The following is a 23,196-nucleotide window of genomic DNA, read 5'->3' on the forward strand; positions in this document are numbered from 1 at the left end:
TAACCTGGTACGCTGTGTTCGATCACTATCCTCGTCTGATCCCTCGCTCGGAGCCGTTGGCGTGACGTACGGGGGCGGACAACGATCTAGTAATGAAAAATCATCCGTTTCATTAGTAAGGACTGGATAGAGAGGACGCCTGATAGGGAATTGACCATTAACCTGTAAATTGCGTTCTCGTCTCTCCCTCTCTTTCTTTTCCTGTAATTCCTTCTCCTGTAGCTGTAAAGCTTTGTCATGTGCAGCCTTCCGCTGCACTTTCTCCGCCAAGGCTTCCTCACGCTTCGCTCGTTCACGCACCTCTTTCTCCCACATGCGCACACAATCAAACATATCTTGTCTAGACCTTCGCTGAAACAAACACTGTTCCACATACTGTACCTTTCGAAGGTCAAACGACCCATATAGTGGCCACTGTAATTCACGATCAGTTTTAGTATACTTATGCCATAATGTACTATACATTATTGGTGGAATACCAAATTTGACATACATTTCACGATTTGGAGTCCCCTCTGGGGGAGCCGGCTGTTTTGCACTTAATCGATAATTGGTACCATTTTCAGAACAGCACATCCTACGGAGTGTGCTAAAAACAGGCATGTTTCAAAAGGTACCACGAAAACGCGATACTACAAAAATGCCACCTAACACGGTGTACCGTTCAAATCAAATAAATCAGAGAAATATCCCTACATGCCTGCCTATGTGAGGTGCACTTCACATATTCAAATTCAAATTCAAAGATTCAAAACGTTAGCTAACAAATTCAAATTCAAATTCAAAGTTTCAAAAAGCCACAGTAAGTGTCAGCAGACTACCTCATCAATCAAAAGCTTACCAATTTCTCTTCAAACGTCCAAAGTCCAACTGCCAAGTTCTGTGGTCAAATCAGCCAAAACGGCACATCACGACAATCCAAGATCAGAATCTCAGTCGAAGACCGGCGCCACCTGGAAGGTCAGATCGGAAGGACGGGAAAACACACCGTGGGTGCCGAGACTCGGGTCACTCAGTGGCAGCGTACGCGTCCATGGCGAGTTTCCTGACCTTCGTCACGACCTCTCCTTCGGGCATCCGAGTCGCCGATGATGTCCCTTCGTGGTCGCCAATTGAGGTGTTGGGTTCAAATCAGGCCTATATACGTTGCTAAACTCTCGAACACCTTAGTATAGAAGTTGGCACGGACACTGGAAAAGGTAAAAGACAAGTTTATTAAGACCCCATGGGGTGGTGATACATTCCCACAGCACCTTTCGGTAATGTAAGAAGTAGCACACCGAACATTGGTGCGCGACCTCTTTTATACAGTTTATTAGCAATAAAAAGATAGGCGGTTACAAGTTACACATTTTAGGTACATATAAGGTCATTTTTGGAACACGGCCAACATGTGGGAGGAGTTTCAACAGCACTGGTCAGTTAGTGTGAACATTCCTAAAGAGTGACCAATTGGTGCGTAATGCGCATGTGCGCTTGACCAGTACTAAAAATAGCCTGTTGCCGAGCAGACTAGTGACCATGGGTATCGAGAAAGGACAAAAGGGCACACTGACCACGAGGCAGCGTGTTCATAGGAAACGGAAGTCAGAGGGATTCAAAATGGCCCCCATTCGTTTTGGTCAAGTTAACAGAAAAGACCGTGTAGCTGTGCTAAACGCTAACTCAGGAGCTGCCAAAACACGACACTGGTCCAGCTAGCTCTCTTGTTTTTTACACTATTTTGCTATCCAGGAGGCAAATATGCAACCATTGGATTGATCCTATCCCTCCCACGCATTGTGAATGGTTGGCGTTGATGTACGAGACATCTAAGATAGACTTGTCCAGAGCCTGCAGCGGGAAAAAGACAGCATTTTGGGACCTGCTCCGAAAGTAGGTTAAGGCATGAATGAAAGGAAAGCTTATTCTTGTTCCATCCATGTTTACATGATTATGTAAACATGTCCTATGATTATGCCTCCCTGGTACTCTTTGGACCATGTTAGGCACCCACGCTCGTTTGTCAACGAAAATGTCCATCAAGTTCTTGCGGACCTAGTCGGAGAGAAACTTCTCCCCTTTCAAGGGGAAGTAACATCCATGTCTGCTAATGTACCCTACAGGCTGAAGGCACCATGAGATCCTAATATAATGTCTACTCGTCCCAGATCGTTGAGTAATGGTACTGTATGGACTGTATGTTTAATGGGGTTTGAGGTGCATGTGAATAACAAAAACTACTCAGTGCAACATAACTAAACTCCACATATTTATATGAAACTCAATACAACATAAAAACACCCCACTTAAATGGATTCTATTCCACATACCAGTAACCCTCATAAAAACACTCTACACCATGACATATAACTCCAATAAGCATCATTTCAATCAACGCCACACAAACTCCACAAATTTTAAATACACACCACATAATTCCACACCAAAAGACATATTTCAACTACACAACACAATTCCACAACACACCACATACCACCAGTACAAATCAGATATTCCCACATTTTGCCACAAAATTTTAAAGCACAACACAATTCTACTCCACAACATCTCACATATTCACATATTTAAATCCATAACACAAAATCACACCCTACATAATTTCACTACAGTTAATACAATTTAATTACTAACCGCATAATTCGAAGCACACCGTACCACGTATTTCCACTACACAACTCCACACCACAAAATCCCACACCACACAATTCCACAACAAACAATTCCAGAAATAAACATCTCTAACTCGCACTTCCACCAACACTGTCATCTCTCCTTCACACACTCACTACCCCTCTAATCAGGCCCAGACTGGCCATAGCGGGCACCGGGCAATCCCCCGGTGCGCCGCATGGGTGGGGGCCGGTTTTGGGCCCCTGGGGGCCGTTTTTGTTACACGCCTGTTTTTGCAGCATAGCTGCAAAATCGTCCATGTAACAAAATCGGCCGAAAACCGCCCCCGGCCGAGCACTTTGCCAGGGCCGGTTGTGGTTCCCAGTCCGGCCCTGCCTCTAATCTCTCCCTCACACTGCAACTACCCCCTTCACCTCGCAATTCCACTACCTGTCTTATCCCACCCTCACACTCTGTCTCCTCTCTATACTGCCTGCACACAATTCCACAAAACAAACTTCATACCTCCAATACACATCACAAATTCCCACATCATGCCACAAAATGTAAAAGTACAACACAATTCTACTCCACAACATGCCACTACAGAACACATTTCCACATAATTAACTCCATAACACAAAATCACACTCTACATAATTCCAGGAAATACAATGTACTTACTAACCACATAATTCCAAAGCACATCGTACCACATATTTCCACTATGCACCACAAAAAAAACCCACACCACACAATTGCACAACAAACAATTCCAGAACTACATATCTCTAACTCGCACTTGCACCAACACTGTCATCTCTCCTTCACACACCCACTGACCCCTAATCTCTCCCTCACACTACAACTACCGCCTCTCATCTCGCAATTCTACCTACCCCTCTCACCCCTCCCTCACACTCTGCCTCATCTCTATACTGCCTGCTCAAACTCGCTAACTTCAATTACCACCTTGCCCTGTGCAAAAGTCCCCCTCTCACCTCCCCTGCCCTCTGGGTGCAGTTCCCACTCGTCTCTTTCTTGCTCGTACTCTCTCACACCCTCGTGCACTCTTCCTGACAATGCCATATTAGTTCACTTCAAGTGATAAAGCACAATTTCTTTCCTGTGCTTTTTCAACATTTCCATCCCTCAAACCCATGCTCTCCTCCTCTTCTTAGGGTCTCTTCTGCGTACATAGGTGCTACCTCTTTATGTGTATGTGGCTTGCTGTCCCCTTCTTTCCCCCTTCCTCACACACTCATTCTGCTCCTCTACCTAGAGTTCATTCACCACTTTCTGCAAAAATTACCAATCACACTCTATCTTCCTTCATGTCTATTCTGTCCAGCTCTCACCCCTATCTATTCACCACATCACATGATTACCCTACACAAATACACTCCACTCCACACAATTCACCCACACAGCTCCACAATCTAACAATTCCAATTCAAACCACATAATTAGTCATCGTATTGCACATGGCAAAGGTCCGGTCTATCTCCACAAACTGCTAACTATCTATCGACCCAGACGACTCCTGAGATCCATGGGCAGTATGCAGTTTGTGATACCCCGCATATACAAAGCACGGATGGGAGGGCGCTCTTTCAGATTCCTGGCCACCCAACAATGGAATGACCTTCCTGTTGAGTTACGGATGGAGCCATCGGAAACTAGGTTCCGACAGAAACTGAAGACCCATCTATTTCCGAAAGACTAGGTTTCCTGACAGTCTCCTTTTACACAGGTCCTCTTCTCCTTGGCTTGTTCCTGATCTTTAGTGTTGGAGCGCATCTTAGCGCGGAGACGCACAGTCCTAGTGTATTCAGGCGCTTAATAAATGTTTTTATTATTATTATTATTATAATTCCACTCCAAACCACATACATCCACTCCACTCCAAAGCAAAATACCAAGATAAAAGACATTGCCATTTACAATGCCACCAGTTCTAACTCTCTCAAATGCAAAACCTGTTGCATGCAACTGCTTATTTTTAATGTTTGCATGCATGCATGCATGTATAAATGCACGTGTATTTGCGAGTGCTTTCTCTGAATGGGTGTGAGCATGTTTTGTGAGTGCTTGTGAATGGCGGCTGTCTGCACGTGCGCTTGTGAATGGATGAGTGTGAGTGAGTGTGCAAGAGGGTGGATGAGCGTGTGGCCTACCTCACTGCTCAGCCACATTACAGGCTGCCTCTGTTAGAAATAGTAGGTCTTGCCCGCAGGCCCGGACTGGCCCTTGTGGGCACCGGGCAATCCCCCGGTCGGCCGCAAGGGTGGGGGCCGGTTTTGGGCCCTGGGGGCCGTTTTTGTTGCAGAGCCGTTTTGCAGCTTAGCTGCAAAATCGGCTCTGTAACAAAATCGGCTGAAAAGAGGCCCTGGCAAAGCGCTCGCCCCCCTCCCGCACGGGGGGCGGGTGGGCCGGCCGACCACTTTGCCAGGGCCGGTTTTGGTTCCCAGTCCGGCCCTGCTTGCCCGTAGACATCTACAGAAGCCTGTAGCCGAGACCTGAAATGTGGAACGGAAAGGACATATTGTGAAAATGCTCAAGGCAATGGGCAAAAAATATTTTAAAATGTCATTGAGTATTGCTAAACCAACACCCCTTTACTTAAAACAATAAAACATTCTGAAATGGGAAGCAAAATTAATTTATGTTTTTACTTTCAAAATTAAGACATCTCCTTGCTTTGCACGAGCAGGAAGCAGAACCCTCCGGGGCACCTCAATGTCCCCCTAATTCAGTTAAAAGCAAAATGTTCATTTTGAGTTTGTTTACCTGTGCTGGAATCTCTCTTCACAAGTTCCTACCCTTCTTCCTACAGTGGACAGTGTGATCATGTCTGCATTCAAGGGCTGCATGGATCCATCCAACCAGGTGGAATGCGAGAAAGGCGTTCTCTTCCGGAACTCTGTAGTCCTGGTGCGGATTGAAAGAACCTGCTGCGACACCGACAACTGCAATGCCGACGACATTCAGAGTACGTACATCCGCTGGCCTCTGACTGCCTGACGTGTCTGCATGGGTCTCTGTGTGAGGGGGAGGATAGAAACATCCCAGGTGCATTCTTACCACATGCGCTCCAATTTACCACATCCAGGCATCCCTTTTAGGTTTGGCTTTATAATAGTCTATTCAGACTTTAACCCCTTGGCCGCGGTGGTAATTCCGCCGCGGCGTTCGGGGGAGGTGGGCTGCGCGGCGCCGCTATGCTCGTGACAGATCCACACCGTCACGAGCCACGGGCGCGCTGTGTTTGTGACGGAGTGGTTCCGTCATGACCCCGCCCGCTGATTAAAAGTGCCGCGCAGCCGTGGACTTCCTGCAGCGTGGGCAGGGCGGCCGCGCCTTGACGGAACCACTCCGTCACCAGCACAGCGCGTCCATGGCTCGTGACGGAGTGTTTCAGTCACGAGCACGGAAGGGGTTACTAATAATAATGATCTTTGGCCCATCAAAAGATATTGACAGATTAACCACTGTCTTACAATACAATTCAAAGATGTCACTTTTCAAGAGTAGAGTTCAGCTTTTGTACTTTGCGAATGTTGCATCTGCTGTGTTTTTAGGTCTCGCCTGGTGTTATTGTATGCATCAGTATTCTGTCAGTGACCTCCCGTTTACTTCAGCCTGCTCTTTAGAAAAGGCTTTAAATTCAACCGCTCCTATTTCAACAAAATGGTGTTGAGGAGCAACTCATTTTTGTGGTCAATAGAACATGTTAGTGCTCTGGTTGCTCAGTAGAACTGTGTGGTAGAGCTGTGGCTGATTAATAAGGAGTTATGTGACACACCATTGCTGGAGTTGGAAGTGTAAGTTTCACTCTGACTTGAAGAAGCTTATCACTTGCATGAGAGTTTAAGGTGATTAAATATGCCAAGTACTATACTAACAATGCTATCATGCTTGCGTAATAAGAAAATAATCACTAAAATGTATATACAAAGAACAGTCAATTTCTATATATTGTTTGAAGTGATCATCTTGTACGACAACACCCACAATGCTACATTGTAGGCTAATGTGAAAGTATAACAAGCATTTACAATGCAATGGTCTCTGCATTATTAAAGGTAGAGCTATTGGCATTGCTTATGATTTTTTTTTTAAAATCATAAATATATAGCATTCTCATTTACAATACCAATAGCTTAATCGCTCGCATATGCATTACCTATTGCATTTACACCCACACAGAGCCACACACACACACACATACAGAGCTACACACACAGAGTCATTAACATAGAGCCACCCACACACACAGAGCCACCTACACAGAGCAACCCACACATAGAGCCACCTACAAAAAAAGCTATCTACACAGAAGAAAAAGTAAGATGGGCAGAAAGAAAGACAAGAATAGAAAGGGAAAGGAAGAGTGAAAGAAGGAAGGAAACTTCGAAACAAAGAAGGAAGAAATGGTGAAGGGTGGAAGGATGATTGGACTTTAGAATGAACCAATTGGAGTGATGGATGGAGCAATGGAACGATGAGTAGCAGAGTGAATTGAGGATTGGTGGAAGGATAGGTGATGGGCTAGTGACTGGATCAATGGCTAAAAAGATAAATGGATGCATGCATATACCGACGAGTGGATGGACAATGAAGGATGCATGCAAATGTGGATGAATAAAGGGTGAACGTGAGAACCGATGGATGGATGTGTGGATGGATACGTGAAAGGAAGGACGACGAAAAGGTATAGGAAACTGTTCTAGGCAGTATGGGCTGTGTCGCTTGGTGCTATTTAAGATATGGTTCAAGGTGGGAGCTATTTTACTGTTATTCCTACTCAGTTGTTTCAAAGTCTATGAAATGCTGTAATTCAAGGAGCACTGTCCTGCACTCCCGAATTTTCATATGTTGACAAAGTTTGATTTGTTTCCCCTGAATGTTTTGTCAACCTTTGTATTGCTAAATTAAAATCAACTACACTTATGTGCACAGATTAGCAAATCTATAAATATGCACTTTAATAAAGCAATCTAGAAGAGTGGCTCCTACTAACAAAGAGAGAGGAATAAAATAAGATACAAGAGCACATAAACATTAATGACACCATCTACAATGTGGTTTCCACTGGAATACAATCTGTCAAATGCAAGCGATTCTGAGAGGGGTAAGAATGCGGAGATTATTAAACTGTAAAGTCAGTCCCGGCTGGGGAGCACGCTACCTTCTTTTTCAAGCGGGGCAGGAATACGAAGTAGCAGAGTAGGGCCCCTGAGACAACTCCGAGCACCACTCCCATGAACACGGCAGCCGCCATCAACCCGGGAGCCACCTGCAGCGACTCCACGGACACCCGCAGCACCATATCGCTCAAGCACGAGTCAGCCATCACAGCCAGAGCTGGGACAGAACGAGCCCTGCTCTCCTAGTCTCCCTCTGCGGGGATGATCCCCGTATTTGACCGGGCAGCTGGCTTCACCCCCATTTTGCTAGTGGATTCTTCCTTTAAATGATACATAAACAAAGTATCCGCGGTGCCTCTATAAGAGGCGGGTTGCTACCTAATATCTGCCCTGTATTTTCAAAGCATTGAAAGTTTCTGAAGTGCTCGTCTGGCAACAGTTACTCTGAGCAAATCTGGGAGTGGTGCGAAAAGAACAGCTGCTAGGGATTCTGGGACATTGAGTTTCTAATAGTTTTCCACTGAGAGAAAAGCTGCCAAACATTTCAAGCGCTGGCAAAAGAAGCATAGGAGACCAAGCACTTTTAATCACTTCATATTGGTTGTTTTCGTGTGGTTTTTTGGTTCACGGTGTTCAAAAGGGAGAAGAGGTTTAAATGGACAGAGTAAAGCTCACTACATATCCCGGCAGCGCATAGGCGAGACTTGAAAACACAGGCTGGCCGACCGTTTACAACTCCAGATAGGTGTCATGTTTTAACCAATGGGGAGAAGACAGGGCGGGGTTACAGGGCCTTGTGCAGACTGCAGTTTAGGATTCAGGAATGTACGCGTTCCACTGCGTGGGTGAGTGCTAACTCACAGGCACGCTTAGTTATGTTTAAAGAGTTAAAGAAACTTGATAACAGTACCTACCCTGTGTTTAGGGCGGCCTCTGACTTGAGCTCAAAGACATTAACCCTGCAGTGAGCACTCTTTGTTGTCCCTGATGTGTTTGTTTTTAGCTAATCCCGGAGCAGTCTCTTCGGGGTGGCCTTGAAGAATCTGTGTCACTGGAGCATTTTGTTACAGGAGGCAACGGATTTGCGCTTTCCAGGAGGCGGGCAGGGCTGATGGCGGCGGCGCGGGTCCTTCTGAACTTCGGAGGGATGTCCTGACAGAGCTCGCCCTGGGACAGAGGGGCTGCACCGCTCCCGAGAGGCGCAGAAGTACTATGAGCTCTACAGCCCTCATCAGAGAGCCCGTCCTGCTCTGATGGATGCCCGGCGCTGTGCCCAGGACTCCTCGCCCTCACAGGCCCCCCGGGGCGGTAGCAGAGCCCTGCTCCTGTGGTGCGCCCTCATCTTTGCCCCTCCATCTGCTGGCGCTTGTCGCATCCCTGTAGTCGCAGGCCCCGCAGCAGCAGCGGTAGTCGCGTAGTGACGGTCCAAAGTCATTGCCGTCTATCTCGGGGCATACATACCGAAACGTATCCCTTGTTCGACCGGGTGACTCCGCAGCACAGTGGGCACCCGAACCATTGTTCTTTACGGGCTATGCCGATATTTTTGTCGGATTTCGGGGAAAATGATACAAAAGCAAACGTTAAGTTACATGAGGCAAAAGTGACCATTGTGAGCAAACAAAATACAAGAGGTAGCAAAAGGTACATTACATGAGGAATAGACTGGGACCTCGGCGAGAGGGAGGGTGTCCCTGAACACCACCATGTTTCTCCGAGGCAATGCAGAAATGCCTCGGAGAAAGCATCGTCTTTTTCCGATTCGGGGCGTGGTTTTCGTTCTCTCCTCTTCCCATTGGCTCGAAGTTAAAATTCCAGCCAATGGGAAGAGGAGAGAAAGTAAATAGAAAGAAGCTTAAAAAAACGCCCCCGAATCCGAAAAAGACGGCCCTCTCCTCCAATGGCTGGTCTCCGTTTAGGAAGCCAGCCAATGGAGAAGAGGGGCGGGTTCCAAGCCCCCTCTAAGAAACATTAAATCTTCGGAGCTCCGCCCACTGCTTATGCAGTGCGACGGAGTCCTCGACCTAAAAAGTACAATGGAAGAAAAACTCACCTACTGCAATAAAGGCCAGGGAGGTTGAAACGCATTTGTGAAGGGTTACATGTTTGAATAATAAACCTTGAATATTGGATTGGAGAGTGCAGTGTCCTTTGTTTTGGAATAAACACACACACACACAGACACACGCACGCACCCACAAACCCATGCCTTGGCACACACACAAGACCCATCCATTCATGCACACATCCATACTCACACCACAAACATACACATGAACGAAATACACACAGTGACCTTTAACCACCCATGCACACAAACTAACCATCATACAGCCTTGCACAAAAACCCATCAATCCACAGATGTTTTCATTTCACATGCAATCTCTATTCACATTCTACATTCATCTACACATCCATCTGACCACACAGATTCAGCATTCATCAAAATATAAATTGAGCCTCTCACTCATCCAGTTGTCCACCAACTGCGAGCACCATCCACTTCTCCATCCATCTACTCGTGTGTCTGTACAGCCATTCATCCCTCCACACACAACACAACATATATATTTGTAAGGGAAATGTACCCCTCTGGCATTGTGGTACAGAAATAACAGATTCACAATCATCTATACATAACCAATTTACCTGCTCAATCATCCATGGATTGAAACACACAACCGTACTGAAATATACGGATCAAATATGCAAAGGCGTTTGCTATATGCTGTGTTGTACCTCTTATTTGAAAGAGGAGGTGTAGGAAAGCAGAATATTAGGTGGTGAGGGGGTTAGTCCTCACCATGTAATAATATTGCAATATCTCAAAGATGGTCCTTGGATTCACATTAATAAATCCTCTGCTCAGTCCTGGTAGAGTGGCTAGAGGAACATGTGTTAAGCATTTCAGAGTACCAACATGAACAATAAGTAATTCGCACGACTCAATAGAAATCTGACACCAATTTATAAAAATGAAGCGCATTTTGATCTTATTTTAGACACCAAAACTAATGGAATATCATACATATAACCAGAGTTATAGATTTTAGAAGCAATATTAAATCAGTGCAAAATAATATTTGAAAAACATAACATTGCGGTCAATTGGAAAAACCACAAGTGTCAATCTGCCACTTAGAGGTCGAGTTATGTGAAATCCTTGCAGGGTTAAGATTGTGTGGGTCCTAGGACCAGGCCACGACAGTCAGTACAATTCTACCTAGCACAGGGAGTTCAGATGCAGAGGTGCTCTGGCCGTCCTTGGTGCTAAATGGGAGCCGCTGGTAGTGCCAATTTTACCGCTTACATGGTGCTGCAGGAAACAAGATGCAAAAACTCAATGGGGACACAGTTGTTGATGTCGGCTGCAGGATGCCTGTAGAAGCAGTGTAGAGTGTGGGGGTTAGGTGGCAGATTGATGACCAACAAGCCTTGGCAGTGGTAAGCCCACCGAAAAGGTAAGGACACTTCACAGGATCCGGGGGAGTGAGGTAGCAGCCTGAAACATTGGGAGATACTAGACTGCAACTCCCACAATGCACTGGACCATCCGTTTTTTGTTGATCCCATGGAGGGCCTCATGACCAGCTCTTCTTATGATACTGTAAGTGTTTCTGGCTTTCACAGGGGTCCTTCGGGCAGGGGATGTCGAGTTTTAGCCAAGTGTGTGGCACATTCTTACAGTTCCAAGTCTTTTGCCACAGTGTCAGAATATCCCTCTTTAGCTCTGTCTGGCAGACAAAGTCTTGTTGTCGTAGACGCGGGTTCCTTCTTGGTCCTTCTTTGGTGCCGGTCAATCAGATCTGAGGTTTTGGTGTTGGAAGTCCTTAAATACTAGATTTAGGGGAGTTAGGGGTGTGAAGACTAGTAGCCAATGGGCAGCTAATCCACCCCGAAGTGACCACATCCGGTGGGGTGTGTCAGCTTTTCTGTCAAAAACCCTCTATTCTACCACTTCTGGACATGGCAGAAAATACATTTTAGCATGCAGACCATGCTGCTCATTCTGGAGGTGTGGTTAGTCTTCTGGGGGTGTACACTAGCTTGCAAAGCTAATTTCCCGTCTGTCCATGAGCAAATGTGCCTGGGGCTGTTTTCTCAACTGGGAGTCTGCCCTGGTCCATAAGAGGCAGGGCAGCCTTTGAAGCTCACCACGTGATGTGCCCATTCACTAGCCTGCATGGGAGGAGGGTGGTGTGACCTCCTTCCTGCCCAGGCCTTTATTCCTGACTCCTGTGAGTGCTCACACTGTCTAGTAGGAGTTCAAAATCTTGTCTTGGTGGCAGCAGACGTGGGATAGTGGGGGATTTCTAGCCAAAGCGTAGTACAGCTATGGCAACCAGGTGGGAACCATCTATGGTCTCCACCTGGGTGAATGCCACATCTCCCTCGACATGAGAATCGTTTCAGGGTTGAGAAGTCATACTGTTTGATACTAAACATGACATACTTTGGCAGTACCATAATGGAGCTGGCAACCTATAGTATGCCCAGGTGCCAGCCCATGTTATCCTAGGGAGCCAATAACACTTATAGTGGTTTTCAATGGGAAACACCACTATAGAGACATGTAGGCTTGCACTTATATGTCCTCACCCTTAATATACTGCACCTGCCTCCTGGGCACAGGTGGCCTAGTGTCATATATATGAAAGTCAGTGCATCTCACTGTTCCACTCATGGTGAAGGCACAGTTGAGTTTTAGCAGTTTGCACCGCTGCAGCAGTCTGCCATGGCAGGCTTGCTGTCCGTAGGTTGTGTGGGTCATATGGGAGATACAAGACCATGCTGCAATCCTGGGGACCCCTTTTGCCACCAATGCCCTGGGTACCCCTGGTATCATATACCAGATCAACGCCGTATCCTCAGCCTGCTTTAACATCCTCCGCATACTCCAAAAAACGTTCAAATTAATCCAGAAAAACAGTCACTGATGCCCTCATCAGCAGCAGGCTGGCCGCGAGGGTAATCACATGGAGAGAGTAACAAAGATGAACAATAAGAAGGAAGATAATAGCATTTGTTTTGTTAAGAAGCCTTTTCATCAGCCTGAAGGTGAAGCAAACTGGCAAATCAGCTACACCACACTCCTTGGGCCGTATTTACAAGCCCCTTGCACCACCGGTGCATCACTTTTAATATGGGAAAAAGTGATGCAATGGCAGCGCAAAGGGGTTGTAAATAAGTCCTCTTGTTTCATATATTCCAAAGGAGGAAAGTGAATGTGTTAATTGGACAGCAACCACTAGAAATGAAGGGGCACATGTACAACAAAATGTCAGTGCACAGAGCAGCACCAAAGTTGGAAGTGTTTCACTTCTACATTTTTAAAACGCAGGCAAGCGCCATATTTACTACAATACGGCGCACCTCTGCGTTTTCCCTAGTGCAGGTGCTAAAATGAACTGCCTCAAGCCAACGCAGGCACCCTTGCACTATAGTGCAAGGGTGCTTGCATTGCAGGGAATAATTGTTTATGTGCCGGAAGGTGTCCCCTCCTGCACATAAACAATCCAGGGTTTGTTACCCCTAAGTGTGGTGCATTCTGTGGCACATATAGAAGTAGCAAATCGTAATTATTTAATGATTTTGTATGTGGAGGAGACACCTTCCTGCACATAAACAATCATTAAGGGCTTTTTGCTCTTTCTATGTGTGCTGCGTAATGCTAGAACAAACTGGCCCTTTTATCTAGTCCGAAGGCAGACATTATTTGTATTCAGAAGACACAGAGTACTTCTGGTATTCACTTAGCTCATTAGCCTACTTTAAATGAGTCTGCAACATCATCAAAAAGTGATCTTGCGATCCCCTGAATGCATCCCCGTGGCGGCTGGTGCATGGGGCCCTGTGGGTCCCATATTGTTTCCTCACGCGAAGCCTTTATATGGTGGGCTAACTGCCATGAAAAGGCTGGCAGCGGGGAAACTCGAAATATGCTCGGCCGACCACGGTGGTCCCACCTTGCATATTGGACACCTGTGTTTGCTGCACCACCGCCAGTGTACCGTGGCTCCCTTGTGCAGCTGGTGCCACAGAGGCAGTCTGAAAGGCGGCATCAGAATGTTATATTGAATTGTTATATTATATTGAATTTGTAGCGCGCACTGTTACTCTAGAGTGTCCTGGCGCGGGGGAGAGGTGGGGTAGAGGCGAGAGGCAGATTAGTAGGTCTTGCTGAACAGATGTGTTTTTAGATGCTTTTTAAAAAGTTGAAATTCATGAATAAGTTGGAGATCAGGAGGAAGTGCATTCCAGGCCTCAGCAGCTTTGACCTAGAGTGCCTGGCCACCCAGCTGCACTCTGCGGAAGCGCGGGATGATCATCCGGCGGCGACACGCCGATCGCAAAGGGCGATTCGGCACATAGAAAGCGAAGCGCTTCCTCAGGTAGATGGGACCCAGCCCGTGAAGGGACCGGTGGGCCAAAGTGATAGCTTTGAACTGCCCCTGCTGAGCCACCGGCAGCCAGTGCAGTTCCCGTAAGTATTGGCGCGCACTGGATCTCCTTGAGGCATTAAAGAGAAGCCTAGCTGCGGCGTTCTGAATAATTTGGAGCCTGCGCAGCAGGTAGCCAGCAGGCCAATGAACAGAGCATTGGCATAATCCACTCTAGACAGGATCAGGGCACGGGTAATACGGCGGTTGCAGGACCACCACTGCTGTGTCGCCGTGAGTCTGGCGGTCAAAGACCACCAAACTCTGAATCAAGCCCTAATTCTCTAAAGGCAAACATCAATTAGAGACTGAACCACTCTTGGTTTCTGGGGAAGGAAAAATTGGAAATGGGCAAATCATATGTATATTTAGGGATTTTTTTTTACATCAAACCTATTTAAAGGAACCACGTATCTTCCTAGGGATTCAAAACTTTGAAGCAAGCTAATGGTCTGAGAATGTTTTATAATGCCCTAGGTTTTAGACTTTTCTCCTTTTTACTCCTGCTCTAACGCTAAAAAACTTCTCTAAATATTCTGCATGCAATGGAGATGGTGGAGATAGGCAGATGGTCCTTTATAGACTCAATCGAGAAAAAGATTCTCAATAAATTATGGAATTTTAACACCTTAGCACCTACAAACACAATTCACCTGGAAATGGGCTTAGGACGTGATTACGTTTAAAGGTTGACAGCAGTAATTCGTTGGGGCTTTCGCTTGATACATTGTGAAGCGAACTCTAATGTGGTTACAATGGAGAGATATCTTTAGTGTTCAGAGATCAGATAGCATCTTCCTGAGAAATCTTTATGTTGCCTTGAACTTATTTAAATTACAACTAGATGCATTGGTTGCATTGAGGTATTAGAGCTCAAATCTTTCCTTAAAAGCTCTTGCTTGCTTAGCATGGCACAAGATATGGCATCTTGCCTTCCAAAGGTAGCTATGAAATGATCCACACTTTGTCTAGTGTAAAATGTAGGCAATCACATAGGCATTGGAAATTGAACCATGAAGTCCATTGAATGATTCTCCTCATAAGATTACAAATGCTGCCACTAAGGAGTGTTACCGGGGAATTGAAAAATCTCAGCAGAACAAAAGAAACATACAATTTATGCACTGAGGGGATTCAGGATTTTGATCATTTTTTTTTGTGCACAACATTATGTATGGTGCGTCTAAAGCAATTAAAGCCGCTTTTTATTCAATATGATATTTTGGATAAGGCACCTGTATGTTTAAGTAATCCAGAAAATTAAAGGGTTTCTTTTTAAATTGTAAAAACTTTTTTTTTTTGCACCTTTTTAAGGTATTGATCTGTTAAGGTTGTTCAATCTGTGAAACACTATACTGGGACTGGTCTAATGAATGTGGAATTCGAGCAGAGTAATTGTTGTCTCAGATCTGGACTAAAACAACTAAGGTTTTTGAATCTGTGCACAGGTTTCATTTGAAATGTGGCCATAGATGTGAGCAGTTGCAGTACAGCAGCATTGTTGTAGAGAATATTAAGGATAATGGGCCAGATGTATCAAAGGGTTTTACCCATTCTGTGTCTATGGGAAAATGGTATACAACCTTTACAACGAAATTTTTACCACGCACTGCCATTGCAACGCGGTCATTACAACGCAAACCATTACAACGCATTGCGCTGGGGGGCGCTCTAGGATAGGGAATAGGTTAATTTACTATCCAATAACCTTCCCTTGTGTCCACGGGGAATGGAGTTGGAATAGTAAATTAAACTATTCACTATCCAGCACCCCAAAGCGCTATGCGTTGTAATGGTATGCGTGGTAAAAACTGCGTTGTAATGGTATGCGTGGTAAAAGTATGCGTTGTAACGTCATACATCCTGGGAAAATGTGTTCATACAAATGGCCCAAAATATTGAACAGGTAAGTGCGCAGAGGGAGGTAAGGATTTACTATTCCTAACTCTGCATCTATTTACCTTGAGCACACATTTATCATCAAGGTAGCACATGTGCAGTTAGGGATAGAAAAGGTATATACAAACTTACCCTTCAATGTTTTGTCTCGTGATATCTGGTCATGATATTGTGGCCATTCATTATTTTGCCCTCAATATTCCTCACCTAGATCACAAAACAACACTGACTGGAAGTGCTGGGGCTGTAAGAAAGTGTTCCTTGGCAGCTCAACCTACTGGACCGGCTTACAGAGATCATTACTTTACTACAGTAAAAGCACCTCAAACGTGAAGCACTCTACACATCTCCACATGTTTACTACTCCTGGATGGGCACAGAGCAGGACCGTTAATGGTTACCCTAAACTATGAGACTAACTAGTAACCCATAGCCATAACTGTGCTTGGAGCCTCCTTTTCTTCTTACAGGCTCCAGAGCGAAATCTAAAAAGCTTGGCTTTAACCTAAAACATATAGGATTCTAAGAATTTGTATAGAGCCCACATCTTCATAGAATATAAAGTGGAGAAAGAGATGGAGTTCAGCAAGTTGGGGAGGGGTTGTCCCACAGACTTTGCTTGCTCTCTACTCTCGGATACTGTGAGCACTCTTATCATACTGTTGGGTAGGTGGTGGGTCTGGGTCAGGCTTAAAAGGTTTTTATTAAAGCCCAGACTTGTCTCCCATTTCCCAGACTAAAGGTATGATCCTCTGTCTAATCCTTCTTTTCCTCTGTTGTCATGGAAGCAGCCTCTCACTTTGCATTTGTTCCACATTTTTTTGCAGTGACTGATGTAGACGAGACCCCCAATGGATATACATGTGACGCTTGCTTCAATGGTGAGATCTCGGTCCTCTGCAACCCGACTAAGAAAATCCCGTGCATCGGGGAAGAGGACACCTGCGGCAGCTTCAATGGATCTGCATCCAGACCAGGTAACTAATGCATACACTGGAGTTTGTACAGGTATAATCAGCCAGGTGTGAGATGAGTGAGCCTTACTGAGGTGGTTAGAACCTCCATGAAACAAGGCGATGAAGTTCTGATCAGGCATGGCAGCATCAGGAGTGGGAGACAAGATCAGTATTGGAAATACATCATACTATGAACAATATTGAGCTCACTGTACACTGCATTGTACTAGCACTACAGACCACTGAATGCAAACACATACTTCCTTATTCCGTGTACCCAAGATAAGAAACACATACACACAGCTGCAACAGGGCTCACCGGCCACATTCTGCCGTGTGCTCCGACTGCAATGACTAGGCCTGGTGGTGCACATATGGGGTTCTGGTGCAAATGTTGGTTCTTATGAAGAAGAGTAAGAATTGTAGGGATTGAGGAGTCTCAAAGAAAATTATGGTCAAAGATGATGGTGACAGTGCTAGATCTGTGCCTGGCGAGCATAAAGACACTACAAAGCTCCTAGAGTTACTGATACGCTGCACTGGTGGTGATCCTACGCTGCGTGGCAGCGTGTACAGCAGACTCACTAAAAGTGGTAAACCAGCAGACCCAAGAGTTCCCTGATGATGAAGTTGAATTGTGAGACCTCCCACTATGGTCACTACAGTCTAAGAGAGGTCAGGCCTCCCCAGATCCCAATAGGAGTCAAGACATGGAGCTTGAGGAAGGCCTCCAGGACTACATGGGAGCAGCTCATCTCCTCCCTCAATGTGCAGGACCAGAGAGCGGGCATTTGGCTGCAAGGCACTATGCCCTCCAAGCTGCCGATTGAATGCAAGCAATGATGGCCGGTGCCCAGGCAAGGTTAGATTCTCTGCCCAGTGAAGATGGTAACTATCTTAATGAGCTCCCACACTTTGGGTGGTGTGTGTGGGGTGTGTTGGAGTGAAATGGAATGCGATTTGTAGAGCACACTAAGCCCAAAGGCGTCAAAGCTCTAATACAAGGATGAAATAGAACCGCGAAGTTCAGAGAGCTACAATCACAGAAGGTAGAATAGCTGGTGTACAATTGCTTGCGAAACACCACAAAGGAGTCCAACCTCATAATGTGTGCTGGCATGGTGTTGCATAGTTTAGCTGCTGGTACAGAGAAAGAGCAGCCGCCTCACCTGCCTTTACGGAATCTGGAAATGGTCACCTTCCTAGGAGAAGATGATCTAAGCTGTCTTTTAGGGGTACACCACTGGACTGTAGTTTTAAGGGCCTCAGGCCCTTGATGGTGGAGAACCAAATGGGCCATGCAGAGCCCTATATGTATCACACGCTTCCTAACTGGCAGCCAATGAGGTAGCGCATGCCATCCCTTAATGAAAGGGGTTTAGATCTGAATGACCTGAAGCTTCTTAAGCAAGGACTTATTGATGTTCAAGTATAAAGCATTGGAGTAGTAAATAATTGAGGCAATAACCATTGCTACTCTGAGTTCAGCAGGAATAAGTGGAAAGATCTTTGTCAGAGTTTCGATAATGAAAAAACAGGAACTCACAGTCCTACTGACCTGGGAGTCAAAAGTAAGAGTGTTATCAAAAATACACCCCAAAATGTTAGCAGAAACAATTGGTGAGGGTAAAGAACCATAGGTCTCTGGCCAACAGAGTTCTGGCCACCCCGAGTGTTGTGCCCCAAAAACCAAGATCTCCATCTTTTAGGGGGTCCAATAGAAGCAGTTATCCTTCATCCAGGTGTTAATGCCATTCATACAGAGTTTTAACTTATCTGCTACCAGCAGCAGATCATCTGATATGTGTGTCGTCCATGTAGGGCAACACCTGAAAGCAGAACGAACATATCAATTCAGCAAAGGGGGCGACATATAGGTTGAATAGAGAGGAGCTGAGGGAGGATCCCTGCGGACCACACCAGGGAGCCAGAACAGCTCTGCTCTGAAATTACCGTAGCTGACTATTTGGGTCCTATTAGTCAGAACAGAACCCAAGAGGTCCAGAGCAGTGTCCCTCAGCCCCTCTTAATGTCATCTTTGAACCAAGTGGTTTGAGGACGTCGTATCAAATGCCACTGACAGATCCAGCATTACCAAGATAGCAGCGCCTCCTAGATCTACTTAGCAACGAACGGAATCTGCAGCGGCAACCAGCGCCGACTCAGTGCTGTGACCACTTTAGAACCCATTGTGTGAAGGATCCAAGAGGTCCTGGACAGGAATAAACTCAGCTAATTCCTGGTTGACATATTTTTCAAGGATTTTTGCCAGTGCGGGTAGAAGAGTGATTGGGAGATGATTTTTTAGGTCCTCTGGGTCTCCATTAGGTTTTTCTTTTAAGGAGAATGACTTCTGCATCCTTCTAATGTCTTGGATACACACCCATCATGTGAGTCTGATTTCATGAGATCATTTATTACTTTCAAGGGGGAGCTTGGAAGGAATGCAGCCATGACTGCAGAGGAGTGCCAGTCAGCAGGGTCGTCCGCTTCAAACGTGGGGGAAGCCTATCCTCAATGACGCTGACGTCGGACTAGATCTTCACGATCTTATGCCTGAAGTAGACTGCATCATTGTTGAAGAAACTTTGTGAGCTCACTAAGGACTGCTGGACCAGAGGAGTAGAGAGCTCTTTGACCACCTTAAAATGTTTGTTAGGGGTGCTGCTGACAAACCTCATTCTGTATATGTAGAGAGAGGATTTGGGGACCACATTGGCTTGCTAATACATAAAGATCAGTTCTTTATGCTTATCATTCTCCTCTGGAGTAAAATTTGCCCTCCATTTCCGTTCCTGCCTCCATCACTGCCGTCTGAGGTCTTTCAGTTCTTCTGAGAACCAAGGTGCAGACACTTTAGCTCTAGTGCAGATCTTCGATTTAATACGAGCAACATGGTCGATTTCGGCCATCACCCAAACATTAAAGTCTTCTGCGGTGTGTCCCTGTGAACAATTATTTTTCAATAGGGCCTCTCTAAATGCTGATTCCATTACATTGGAGGAGACTTTACTCCAACTCCTGTATAATATAGGTTTACACTGCACCTATTTTGCCCCCTTCTGCAGTATAATTTTAAAAGTCACCACTCAGTGATCAACACAACTTAAAGGGAGAATATCTTCGACACCCAAGGCCGAGTGGTTAGTGATAATCCCATCCAACATATGGCCAGCTATATGGGTTGGGGATTTGACCAATTGGGTGTATCCAAAATATATTATAAGTTCAAGAAAGTTAACCAAATCTTTACACCCCTTCTCACCCAATATTGCAAAGTTGGGATTTGCAATGTAGGGTTCCAACACATGGCCCGGGCCTCGATAAACTGAGTCAGAGAGCCAGGGAAGAAGTAAACAAGGAGCCCAGAGAGAGTATTTTTACTAATAGCTTTGAGTCTGAACCACACCACCTCATAGGTATCTTGCAGCCCAAGCTGCTAAGGTACAGTTAATCTAACTTCTAATTATAATGTCCAGTCCCCCACCTCTGCGAAGGGCCTGGTCAAACCTGGCATTATTATAACCTGGGAGTGGGAGGCTGCCACCAGATCAGCTCCTGAGTTCTCCTTTGCCAAGTTTCAGCAATAAACAGAGATTCTAGGTCCAGCGTTTGGATCAACTCACACACTTCCAATGAACCAATGAACATGCATTAACTAAAGCACATTAAATCTCCTCCTTGGCGTGATCTCCCCTTTCATTGATCTCACACCCTTCTTGCTAGTAGGTACAAGCACTCCCTGATCCATGGTTACCACGGAGTGCCAGTTATAGGAAGCACTGAAATCACAGAAAGGTGAGGATTTTTTAAACATTCGAGATAATCATGAGACCACTGGTTCTGGGGTTTTTGAGCATTGATTCTGCTTACTTTTTATAATTCAAAAATAAATTCATAAATCAATTGGACATGTATTTTTTTTTATTTAATCTTTATTGTTTAGTTAATTAAAACCATAACAATTTGATTTACATCACACAACCGTTATTAAAATATTTAAGATTCTCTTTAAAAAGGAGAAAGAACATTTAGTAAGAACAAGAGTTAAAACTAGATTATTTTCCTTCAGATCAAGATAAAAACAGTCAGGCAAAGAGTGGTTTATTAACAGTTAAAATCTTCCTATTATTTTAGACGTTTCTCGAATGCCTGCAAGAACTTAACCAGCTTGCAATGTGTTTGAGGGGCAGTCGCATTCAAGCCTCCAATAATGGCGGATCTACATGTTCGTAGCCTCTCAATCCGAAAGATATGCTTTAAAAAATATGTCCTTCCTTGGTTATCATCTTGCAATGACAAATTATATGTATTAGATCTTCTTTGGGGCTACCACATAGTCGACATGTGATGGCAGAGTGCTGTTTCCAAGTTGGTTCCTCAGCCAGGGTTTGAAATTTACCAAACCTCAATGACATCAGCTTTTTCTTAATAAAAACTGGAATATGTTGTTTCCAAATAGAATGCTGGCGTTAGTGATTAATAACCATTGATCACAGCCCAAGAATGAGAACGATGGGGAAAAGTTTCTTTGTCCGTAACCAATGAGTGAAATGTGGCCACTTTATTTAGTGCCTGTTTAAATGCTGGGAATGGCAGATTTTTATCCCAAAGATTTGTTGAACATGTGACCTCCAAAGCATATGTAATGAATTGATTTGCTTTTGATTTTTTGTGTGATTTCAACTCTTGCCATAGGTAGGTATTAAGATTATTGTCGGTTGCTTTTTGCTTAATCTGGTACCACACCTTAATGTATGAATATAGTCTGCCCAGCCTTTCATTTTTTAAGCCAAATTCAAGTCGCATTTGCGCTGGTGAGCACATGATGGGTAGTCGAAGAACTTTTTTATAAATTTTAGTTGTTAAACTGTTTAATAGGTCGGCGTCCTTTCCATGCATTGCCACACTTGCATATGTCAGGGTGGGAAGAACCTTGTTCGCCATCACGATTAAAAGAGGTTTTAATGATGGACCTTCCAATTTCTTCGCCAGAGTAATTAGACCAAATATCAATGCTCCTGCTCTTTGCGTCAGATATTTCTTCTGGTCTATTAAATCAAGCTTGTCATCTATAAAAAAGCCCAGATATTTATAGTTTGAGACTTTCTCTAATGGTTTTCTGTCTAACTAAATATCATGTTTTGAAACACGGCAATTCGTTATCAACATTGTTTTACTTTTTGTAACATTTAAGGCCAACTTGTTTGCCAACAGGAAGACTGAGAGTTCTTTTACTAATCTGGTTAGGCCCACCTTCGTTTGGCTCATGAGGACAATCTCATCAGCATAAGCCAGGTGTGTGAGCTGTAGATCACCTAGTTTCGGAGGATGTGCATTACAAGCATTTAAATTGCCGGAAAGATCTGAAATAAAAAGATTAAATAAATGAGGCGCAAGGACTCACCCTTGTTTAAGGCCAATCGATGTAAAGACTTTTCTCGACAGCCGTGAACAGCAATTGGACATGTATTTTAAAAGGAAACACCACATTAGTGAATCACACAATTGCAACACATTTGTATGCGTGATTTAGAACCATTTCTTTTGTGAGACAATATATAAAACACATACAGAAAACCAAATGTTATTTGTGACAAAAATGTATACAACAAACCAATGATCACAAGACAAACACACATAATTTATCGATGTTTGTCTTGTGATCATTGGTTTGTTGTAAACATTTTTGTCACAAAACTAAGCAGAATAAATGCTCTAAAACCTCAGAACTAGTGGTCTCAGGTTGATCGCTAATATTTTTTTAAAACTCCCTTAACACCTTTCTGTGATTTCAATATTTGGGTGGTCCAGTCTGGGGAGTACAGGACCCAAGCCTTCCTTGTTTTCACTAGTTATAGCAAGCACAGCAGTGTGTTAATGTATTAGCTAGGTTTAGGATGCCACAATCCTTCCTCCTATCTGTAGGACGCCAGTTCAATAATTCAAACAGAGAGTACTGGATATGCCTTCCCTCTTTAAAAATAGTGCCCATAAGAATAGCATTTCTGGCCGCTGGCACTGTCCAAGAGCAGACGGGCTTGCCTTTGGCGCTTCATCGGCGTGCCAACTGAGCGTTCACACATCGGCCAGATTTTTATGTGCAATGGGGCCTATAGCAGAGTCAGCACTAGAAA

At 44.8% G+C, this 23,196-nt stretch overlaps 1 protein-coding gene across 1 annotated transcript in view; it reads left to right on the top strand.

Moving 5' to 3' along the window:
• The window catches only part of LOC144769728 (ly6/PLAUR domain-containing protein 8-like), a 52,715-nt gene that overhangs the window by 25,101 nt on the left and 4,418 nt on the right, over positions 1-23,196 (top strand). Inside the window, exons 3-4 of the mRNA XM_078653909.1 lie at positions 5,450-5,605; positions 16,931-17,080. Of these exons, the coding sequence (XP_078510035.1) occupies positions 5,450-5,605; positions 16,931-17,080 (306 nt within the window). The remainder of the gene's footprint in view (positions 1-5,449; positions 5,606-16,930; positions 17,081-23,196) is intronic.

This window comes from Lissotriton helveticus, chromosome 7 (genome assembly GCF_964261635.1).
Source record: "Lissotriton helveticus chromosome 7, aLisHel1.1, whole genome shotgun sequence".
NCBI lineage: Eukaryota > Metazoa > Chordata > Amphibia > Caudata > Salamandridae > Lissotriton > Lissotriton helveticus.